Raw genomic sequence first — 10843 nt, 5'->3', positions numbered from 1 at the left:
GTATGATAGGACTTTGTTTGACACAGTGTGCCTCTGATGGGAAGCTATTGTGGGAAGAGGGGCTGAATGAGTGCGTTTTTTGGGGCGGGGCATCATGAGTGCTTTTCCCCTGAACTCCCAACTCATCTACTCTTGTTTGAATCCCCCCTACTCTCAATGGAAAAGCGTATCCACGTCAACTCTATCTATCCTCCTCATAATTTAAAATTCTTTTGCCAAGTCCCCCCTCAACCTTCTACGCTCCAGGGAATAAAGATCTAAATTGTTCAAACTTTCTCTGTAACTTTGGTGCTGAAACCCAGCAAACATTCTAGTAAATAATTTGTACTGTCTTTATTTTGTTGACATCTACCCTCTAATTCGTTGACCAGAACTGTACACAATTTCCTCTCTGATCATGGGCAGGTGTAATGGGGTAGTGTGGAGGGAGTTTTGCTGTGTGTTTGTCCGCAGGGTTGTATGATGGGAGAGTGCGCAGGGAGCTTCACTCCATGTTGGACCCAAAGAGTGTATGATAGTGTGCTGGAGTGAAAGGTTCAGGCTGAGACTGACCCCGGTCGTGTGTGATGGGACAGTGTGGAAGGAGCAACACTCTGTGTCTGACACTGGGAGAGCATGATGGGACCGTGGGGGGACAAGAACTTTTTTCTTCGACTGTCCTCGAGAATGTGTGACGGGACCTTGTAGATGGAACCCGAATCTGTGTGCCCAATTAGGATGTTCGTGATTTAACGGCCTGCAGGGACTTTCACCCTATAACTGACTCCGGCTGCCTGTGATGGGACGGTGCTAAGGTAGTTTCAATTGCGTGTCTGAGCTTGAGAGTGTGTGATGGGACGGTGTGGAGGGAAAATCACTCTGTGTCTGAACCCGGGTGTGCGATGGGAGGGTGTGGGGGAACTCCACTCTGTGCCCGAACCAGAGGCTGTGTGACGAGGCGCAGTGAAATGAGCTTCACTCCGTGTTTGATCGAGGGGTCTGCTATGGGACGGTGTGCGGGGAGCATCGCTCTGTTTCTGGCACAACGAGTGTGCGATAGGACGGTGTGGAGGGAGCATCGCTCTGTTTGTGAAACACTGAGTGTGTGATGGGATGGATTGGAGACAGCATCAGTCTGTGACTGACTGCGTGAGTGTATCAGGGGAGGGGGGAAAGGTTGCCTCAATCTCTGCCTGAAGGGAGTGTCTACGATGGATGATGTGGAAGGATCTTCACACTGTGCCCGATCCTGTGAATCTGTGATGGGACGTTGTGGACGGAACATCATTCTGTATCTCTCCCAGGGCGTTTGCGATTGGACAGTGTGGTACGTGATTCACTCTGTGTCTTGACTCCGGGAGTGTGTGATGGATGGTTTGCGGGAAGTTCACTGTGTCTGATCCTAGGTAATGTGCGATTCGACGGTGTGGGGGGAGATTCACTCTGTTCTTGATCTCAGCTGGACGTGATCAGAACGCATAGAGTGAAATTCACTCTGTGTGACACACCGGGTGTGTGTGATGGGAGAGTGAGAATGGAGATTCACTCTGAAGGGAGGGAGGGAGGGAGTGAAGGGAGTCTCATTGTTCCTTGTTCCCGATTTCCAGAGCAAACGTGTTCGGAGAACTGGGTCGATAATAAAGACCGGTGTTATTTCGTATCCACGTTTGTAGCACCTTTCCGCCGAGCGATTCAAGAATGTTCAAACCGTGATTCAAGGCTGCTGGAAATCAATTCAAGGGATGAAGCGGTATGTGTCACAGCAGGGGAAGATCCCACATTAACACAGGAATCATCACACACCTGCGGGGTCAGGCACAGAATGAAAACTCGCAATACACTTCTGTCTCACAATCCCGGGTGTCAGACACAGAGTGAAGCTCTCTCCCCACCATCTCGTCGCACACTCTAGGTGGAAGACAGAGTGAATATCTCTCCACATCGTCCCATCACGCACTGCCTGGGGGCGGCAAAGTGACGCACCATCTACACGGTCCAATGAAATATTCCCGGGCCAGACACACAGTGAAGCTCCCTCCACACATGTTCATCATAGATTCCAGGGGTTATACACAGAGTGAAGCTCCCTCTGTACTACCCCATCACACACTACCGGGGTGAGACACAAAGTGAATCTCCCTCCACCTCTTCCCAAAACATATTCCCGGGCTCTGTCACAGTGAGAACCTCCTTTCATACAGTCCCATCACACACTTCCGTCAATGGTTTTCGATTCTCAGCATTAATCAAAGGAATTTAATTTTACAGAGTTTTGTTTCCCGCTCTCTTGTCCCCAAAAACAACGTTTACTGGATTGGTCAATGCACGACAGGGTGAGATATTGACTGATCTGTGGGGTGGGAGATGGGGAATGACACTGTCCTGAGGGGAATAAATGGGATTAGTTTACGAACTGAAAAATGTCTGTGGGAAGTAAGCGGAGTGATGGGATATTTTGTCAGCAGAGAATGACACAAGTGGAATATGTTTAGGGAGCGGTATGTGTCTGCTGCGGGACAGGGCAGTAAAATATTTTGACGATTGTCAGTGGCCTCTGGGGTTTATTTTGGTGACTGAAACAGAGCTGTGGGGATTTGGAAATGCACTGGAATTATTTTGGTGACTGACGCAGGGCTGTGTGGATTTGGACATGCAGTGGAATTATTTTGGTGACTGACACAGGGCTGTGGGGATTTGGACATGCAGTGGAATTATTTTGGTGACTGACACAGGGCTGTGGGGATTTGGACATGCAGTGGAATTATTTTGGTGACTGACACAGAGCTGTGGGGATTTGGACATGCAGTGGAATTATTTTGGTGACTGACACAGGGCTGTGAAGATTTGGACATGCAGTGGAATTATTTTGGTGACTGACACAGGGCTGTGGGGATTTGGAAATGCACTGGAATTATTTTGGTGACTGACGCAGGGCTGTGTGGATTTGGACATGCAGTGGAATTATTTTGGTGACTGACACAGGGCTGTGGGGATTTGGACATGCAGTGGAATTATTTTGGTGACTGACACAGGGCTGTGGGGATTTGGACATGCAGTGGAATTATTTTGGTGACTGACGCAGGGCTGTGTGGATTTGGAAATGCACTGGAATTATATTGGTGACTGACACAGAGGTGTAGGGATTTGAAGATGCAGTGGAATTATTTTGGTGACTGACGCAGGGCTGTGTGGATTTGGAAATGCACTGGAATTATATTGGTGACTGACACAGAGGTGTAGGGATTTGAAGATGCAGTGGAATTATTTTGGTGACTGACGCAGGACTGTGTGGAGAAGGAGGCAAACTCGGATTAGATTGACGACAGGTCTTGCTCTGTGAGAGAGAGTAGTGCAGCAGGATCAGTTTGGGGTCTGACACTGATCTGAGGGGAGAGTGTGGGACAAGTCGATTAGTTTCAAGACTGATACAGGGATGCAGGCACTGAGCCGGTCAGTGGGTAGAGATTTCGGACTGACATAAGTCTGAGGTTCGGTGAGGGCCAACGGGATTTAACCTGGGGACGGACATGAACTGTCGGGAGAGGAAGGACCGTGGGATGGATTTGGGGACCGACACAGGACTGCATGAAGAGAGTGTGCCTGTGTGACTAATTTCGGTACCGCTGAAGTCTAGGGGGGGGGGAGGATGAGAGAATCGGATTTGGTTGGGGAATGAAATAGATCTGAGAGGAGAAAGTTTGTGTGTTCGATTCGCATTGGGACTGCCACAGGACTGTGGGGACCACGGGACGACGGGTCGGAGGCTGTGGGGGAGGTGGTGTAGTTCGATTAATTTGGTGACTGGCACAGAGCAGTGGGGAGACATTGGGACACTGGAATTATTTTGGGAACGACACAGGACTGTGGCGATTGCCTAGTTTAATGGGACTAGTTTGGCGACGGTTTCGCTTTGCGCGCCAGATCTGATTTGTCTCTGTTCAAAGTTCTTATTTTTAACCATTTATTAATAGGAATTTTGACATTGGTCGGCTGTTCAAGATTTCCTCTGGAAGCTCCTCCTGCAATGTATGTATATCGAATGAATGGCGTGGCAACTGCCTCCGTGATAATCACCATTTCATCTGCGAGAAGTCCGCACGTTCCCACCCAGATATTCCTGAAAAGATCCAGGTTCTCTGTCAACTGCTCGGAGAGCCGACTTGAATCAAATGATTACCCTGTCTTTCACTTCCTTATCCGTCCTCCACTCTTTGACCCCATCCTGTCAAAATCCTCCCTACTTTCTCTGACCCTGCCTGCTGATCTAATCTCCACTTTTCGCAACCACATTCTCCCCACCACACATGGACAAACCCCTCTCCCCATCTATGACCTTCTTTATCGCCATCCCTGCACCATCCCGCTCTTCCACACTCCCTCTAACTCTCTCTCTCTACCCCCTCTCCTCACCCTATTTCCTCGAGCTTTCTCCGCCTGCAGTTTCTCCGCTCTCTCATCCAAACTTTTCTCTATCTCTCTCGATTCTCCCTCTCTACCGCACTCTCTCCCTCCCCTTTCCGTTTCCTCTAACACCACCGCCTCACGGATTCATCCCTCTTTCTCCTTTCCACCCACTCTCACCACAGTCCTGTCCAGTCTGGTTCTCCATACCCCAACTCTGGGTAAATGTCTTTGCACATTCCTTCTGCCTGTGCCCCTCTTGAGTTTATGCAACTCTGTAAGGTTACAGTCACGCACCAGGGAAGAAAGACCACTTCCTCTCTCCATCTCTGCCCCTCGAGTCCCGTATATTCCTGTAAATCTTTCCGGCTCAATGTCATTTTCCCCAGAGCAGAGCGACCAAAACTGTGCGGCCTCTCCGACGTCCTGTACCACGGCAACGTGACCTCCCGACTCCTGTATTCAGAGTCCTGACCAGTGAAGACCAGCGGGCCAAGTGTCCTTCCACTCGGATCGGATGTTTTGCAACGGTATCGATATTTGATTTATTATCTGAGACAAACACGGCCTGGAATTTCTCTTTTTGCAGCATCAGTATGGCGCAAAGATGTAAAATTAATGTAAATTACAAATTTTAAGAAATACCGCAAAAAAGTAGAGTTATTTCTCGTGCGTTCGGAGATGCGATTGCGCAGTGGAAGAAGATGTCCCATTGCATCTCTTTGTTCTTCATTTTCTCACCGTTTAGAAACTATTCCGCACATTCGTTTCTGTAACCAACGTGCACGGCCATGCATTTTCCAACATTGTATTTCATTTGTAAATGAACATTCTACGAATATGTCTAAGTTCCTTTGCATCCTGTTTTTTTTTCCTGAACACTACCTGCCCCGCCATCAACCTTTGTATCATCTGCATAATTGTCAACAATGTCATTTATCCATCATCTAAATAATTTATATACATCATAAAAAACCGACCCTGCGGAACGTCACCAGTCACTGGCAGCCAAACAGAAAAGGATCCTTTTTATTCCAACTCGCTGCCTCCTACCAGACAGCCAAAACTCTAACCATGTTAGCAGCTTTCCAATAACACCATCAGCTCTCAGCTTGGTAAACAGCCTCATGGGTGGCACCTTGTCCAAATGTACAACATCCCTCATATCCATTTTATCCATCCGAAGGGAATCTGTCCCCATGGATGGTGTTTGCACCTTTTTCGTGTTGGCGTGAGGGTGCTTGGCCCACTATAGGTCCTCCGAGAAGCTGACAGCCAGGAAACTGGCAAATTTCAGTTAAAATCCTACGACATCGGAGCAGAATTAGGCCGTCAAGTCTGCTCTGCCGTTTCCACATCCCTGATCCATTTCCCTCTCAGCCCCAATCGCCCGTCTGCTCCTCGTCTCCCTTCATGCATTGTCTAATCAGGAACCTATCAACCTCTGCCGGAAACTCATCCAAATGGCTGGGCCTCCCCGGCTGCCTGCGGCATTGAATCCCGCAGATTCACCACGTTCTGGCGAAGGGAATTCCCGCACATCGCCTTTCTAGTTTCGGAGTCTATTCTTCTCAGTGTGTGCCTTTTAACCTGGACTCTTTTACCATTGGAAACATCCTCTCCGCATCCACTCTCCCGTGTCCTTTCAATTATTAATAGATTTCGAGTGGCTCTACCCTCCGTCTTCAGCATGACAGTGGTCCCAGAGCCATCACACACTCCTCATATAATAAGCTTCCAATCCCGGAATCATTCTCGCGAAACTCCTTTGAACCCTTTCTAATCTGACCACATCCCTAGTTAGATAAGGGATCCAATCCTACTCACAATACTCCAAATGAGGTCTCACTTGTGACTTGGGAAGCCTTAGAATGACAACATATAAACACTTAACAGTATAATAATTACAGCACAGAAGCAATCCACATCGCCCCTTCTAGTCCGGACCGAGCGCTTACTCTCACCGAGTCCCTCCTACCTGCACTCAGCCCATCACCCTCCATTCCTTCCCTGTCCATATACCTATCCATATAAAAATGACAAAATCGAACCTGCCTCTACCACTTCAAATGGAAGCTCGTTCCATACAGCTACCACTGAGTAAAGAAGTTGCCCTTCGTGATACCCCTGAACTGTTGCCCCTTAACTCTCAACTCATGTCCTCTTGTTAGAATCTCCCCTCCTGTCAATGGAAACAATCTATCCACGTCAACTCTATCCCCCTCATAATTGGAAATACCTCTATCAATTCCCCCTCAAACTTCTACGCTAAAAAAAAGAACACAGACCTAACATGTTCAACCATTCTCTGTAACTTCGGTGCTGAAACCTAGGTAACATTTCACTAAATCTAGTCCGCACACTTTCTCTATTTTGCTGACATCTTTCCTATAATTCGGTGACCATAACTATACATAGTAGTCCAATTTTAGCTTCACCAATGCCTTGTACAATTTTAACATTACATCGCAACTCCTATACACAATGCTCTGATTTATAAATGGCAGCATACCAACAGCTTTCTTCACCACCCCATCCACATGAGATTCCACCTTCAGGGAACTATGCACCATTATTCATAGATTACTCTGTTCTACTACATTCTTCAATGCCCTACCATTTACCATGTAGTTCTCATTTTGATTATTCCTAACACAATGTAACATATCACACTTATCAGTATTATACTCCATCTGTCATCATTCTGCCCACTGTACTAACTGGCCTAAATCTCTCTGCAGACTTTGAAAGCCTACTTCATTATCCAAAACGCCACCTATCTTAGTATCATCTGCATGCTTTCTAATCGAATTTACCACCCTATATATCCAGATCATTAATGTATATGACAAATTACATTGGACCCAGTACAGATCCCTGAGGCACATCAAACTGCATGTGAAACATTTATGAAAACTACAGAGGTCTGCCGAATCGCTCTGCACCGCAGATTTATTTTAAAATTTTCTGTCAATCAAGAAGACAGTTTACGTTTTTATTTGAAATTGCAAGACCATGCAATTCGCAACACTGTATTCTAACTGCCACGTCCATTCTCATTCTCCTAATGTGTCTGAGCCCTTCACCATCCCCTTGTTGTTTTAGTTTTACACAACCTGTTGCTCGATAACGTCGCTACAGACTGTGGTTTCCGGATGGGGGAGCCTATCATCCTGTTGCAGAGCGTCGGGCACCAGTCCAGGATTTGGAATCGGTGATTAGAACTGGGAGCACGTGCGCACTGAACCGTCCACATCCTGTTACGCGCACTCATAGTATCCGGGACAGAATTCCAGACAACTGGGATTGTAGAGTGCTGGGGATTGCTGAGAGGAGAAGGTTGCAGGAGGGAGTGAGAGGGCTAGTTCTCATTTTGACTTGTGTAGTGTTTAATACCAGTGTGCGGATTTGGCGAGGGATAGCTGCAGAGGATCTAAACAATGTCTGAACCGTGAGTGTGTGAAGGGATGGGGAAGAGTGAATTCACTCTGCGTCTGTACCAGAAAAAGTGTGATGGGACAGTGTCGAGGAAGCGTCACGTGTCTGAGTCCGAGAGTGTGTGATGGGACCGTGTGGAGGGAGCTTCACTCTGTGTCTGACATTGGGAGTTTCTGATGGGATAGCGTGGAGTGAGTTCCACTCTGTGATATTGGGAATATGTGAATGAATGGTATGGGGGGGGGGGGAGCCTCGCTCCGTGTTTGTCTGATGGAGTCGTAGATTCTTATAATATTGGCGCTGGGATAGAGATCAGGAGCGGGACAAATATATACATTGCACATCACTGGACAGCCTGAAAACAGAGATCAGGAGCGGGACAAATATATACATTACAAAGCACTGGACAGCCGGTAACCAGAGATCAGGAGCGGGACAAATATATACATTGCACATGACTGAATAGACTGAAAACAGAGATCAGGATCGGGACAAATATATACATTACAAAGCACTGGACAGCTTGTAAACAGAGATCCGGAGCGGGACAAAGATATACATTACAAAGCACTGGACAGCCTGTAAACAGAGATCCGGAGCGGGACAAATATATACATTACAAAGCACTGGACAGCCTGTAAACAGAGATCCGGAGCGGGACAAATGTATACATTACAGAGCACTGGACAACCTGTAAACAGAGATCAGGAGCGGGACAATATATATACAGTACAAAGCACTGGACAACCTGTCAACAGAGATCAGGAGCGGGACAAATATATACATTACAAAGCACTGGACAGACTGAAAACAGAGATCAGGAGCGGGACAAATATATACATTACAAAGCACTGGACAACCTGTCAACAGAGATCAGGAGCGGGACAAATATATACATTACAAAACACTGGACAGCCTGAAAACAGAGATCAGGAGCGGGACAAGTATATACATTGCACATCACTGGACAGCCTGAAAACAGAGATCAGGAGCGGGACAAATATATACATTAAAAAGCACTGGACAGCCTGAAAACAGCGATCAGGAGCGGGACAAATATATACATTACAAAGCACTGGACAGCCTGTAAACAGAGATCAGGAGCGGGACAAATATATACATTACAAAGCACAGGACAACCTGAAAACAGAGGTCAGGAGCGGGACAAATATATACATTACAAAACACTGGACAGCCTGAAAACAGTGATCAGGAGCGGGACAAATATATGCATTACAAAGCACTGGACAGACTGTAAACAGAGATCAGGAGCGGGACAAATATATACATTACAAAGCACTGGACAACCTGTAAACGGAGATCCGGAGCGGGACAAATATATACATTACAAAGCACTGGACAGCCTGTAAGCAGAGATCTGGAGCGGGACAAATATATACATTACAAAACACTGGACAGCCTGTAAACAGAGATCAGGAGCGGGACAAATATATACATTACAAAGCACTGGACAGCCTGTAAACAGAGATCAGGGTGTCTGACCCCGGGAGGATGTAATGGAACGGTGCGGTTGGAGATTCACCCTGCGTTTGACCACGGACGTGTCTGATGTGAAAGAGTAGAGGGAGCTTCACTCTGTGTCTGACCACGGGATTATGTGATGGGACGGTGTTGGGGAGAGATTTGCACTCTGTCTGAACCGGGAGTGTGTGATGGGACAGAGTGGAAGAAGATTCACTCTGTTTCTGACCCCGGGACTGTGCGATGGGATTGTCACGTGGGAGAGTCCATGTCAGTCTAACACCGGGAGTGTGTGATGGGACGCTGTGGAGTGAGATTCACTCTGTGTCTGACCCCGAGAGTGTGTGATGGAACGGTGTGGAGGAAGATTCACTCTGTGTCTGACCCCGGGAGTGTGTGATTGGACAGTGCGGAGGGAGATTCACTCTGTGTCTGACCACGGGAGTGTGTGATGGGACGGTGTGGAGGGAGATTCACTCTGTGTCTGATGTGTGATGGGACGGTGTTGGGGGAATATTTGCTCTCTGTCTGACCCTGGGGTGTGTGATGGGACATTGTGGAGGGAGCTTCACTCTGTGTCCGACATGGTGAGAGTGTGATTGGACAGTGTGGAAGGAGATTCACTCTGTGTCTGACTCTGGAAGTGTGTGATGGGAAAACGCGGTGGGAGATTCACTCTGTGTCTGTGCCCGGGACTGTGTGATTGGACCGGGTTGAGTGAACTTCATGCTGTGTGTAACCCCTGTATTGTGTGATGGGACGGTGTGGAGGGAGATTTACTCATGTCTGACCCGGGTCTGAGTGATGGACGGTGTGGAGAGAGATTTACTCTTTGTCTGACCCGGGTGTGTGTGATGAGACAGTCTGGAGGGAGATTCACGCTGTATCTGACCCCGGTAGTTGTGTGAAGGGAGATTTATTCTCTGCCGGAACCTGTAGTGTGTGATGGGACGGTGCAGAGGGAAATTCTGTCTGTGTCTGAACCCGGAAGTGTCTGATGGGACATTGCGGTGGGAGATTCACTCTGTGCCTGAGCACATGACTGTGTGATGAGACCGTGTGGAGTGAACTTCACTCTGTGTGTAACCTCTGGAGTGTGTGATCGGACAGTGTGGAGGGCGATTTACTCTCAGATAGTGTGTACAGAGCAGAGGCTGTTGAGGGGGAAAATTGGTCTCAATCGTCTGAGATGCTTGGAAAATTGTGTACAGCATCGAAAAGTACAAACACAGGACCGAAGGTGTTGAATTTTAATGTGTGGAGTATAATCGATACAGCGGCGATTCTTTGGCAGGAAGTCAAGCGTGGTAATAAACGGAGACCTACACAGAGAGGCAGTTACATCCAAGATGGACACAGTAAACTGGGTGACAGCCGGGAAGGGGAAAGCGGTTCAGGAGCCAGTTCAGTGGTCATCCTCATCAGCACCCGGTGTAACACTTCAGATACAGTCGGGCATACGGACTAATAGAGGGAGGTCCCTGTGGTCGGCTGTTTGGAATGGGTCTGCCTCCTGGCTCAGAAGGCAAGGGGGGAAAGAAGA

The 10843-nt window shown here is 47.8% G+C and overlaps 1 protein-coding gene across 1 annotated transcript; it reads left to right on the top strand.

The window, feature by feature from the left end:
- The first annotated feature begins 1611 nt into the window (after nt 1–1611).
- On the top strand, nt 1612–5179 carry LOC132390478 (uncharacterized). Its single transcript, XM_059963085.1, has 3 exons — nt 1612–1729; nt 2248–2312; nt 3951–5179. The coding sequence occupies exons 1-3, from the start codon at nt 1722–1724 to the stop codon at nt 4823–4825; spliced, it is 948 nt and encodes a 315-aa protein (XP_059819068.1). The 5' UTR covers nt 1612–1721; the 3' UTR covers nt 4826–5179.
- The last annotated feature ends 5664 nt before the right edge of the window (nt 5180–10843 follow it).

Source organism: Hypanus sabinus, unplaced genomic scaffold (assembly GCF_030144855.1).
Source record: "Hypanus sabinus isolate sHypSab1 unplaced genomic scaffold, sHypSab1.hap1 scaffold_922, whole genome shotgun sequence".
NCBI lineage: Eukaryota > Metazoa > Chordata > Chondrichthyes > Myliobatiformes > Dasyatidae > Hypanus > Hypanus sabinus.
The sequence above is the reverse complement of the archived record's forward strand: the minus strand, read 5'-3'. Positions and strand labels throughout refer to the sequence as shown.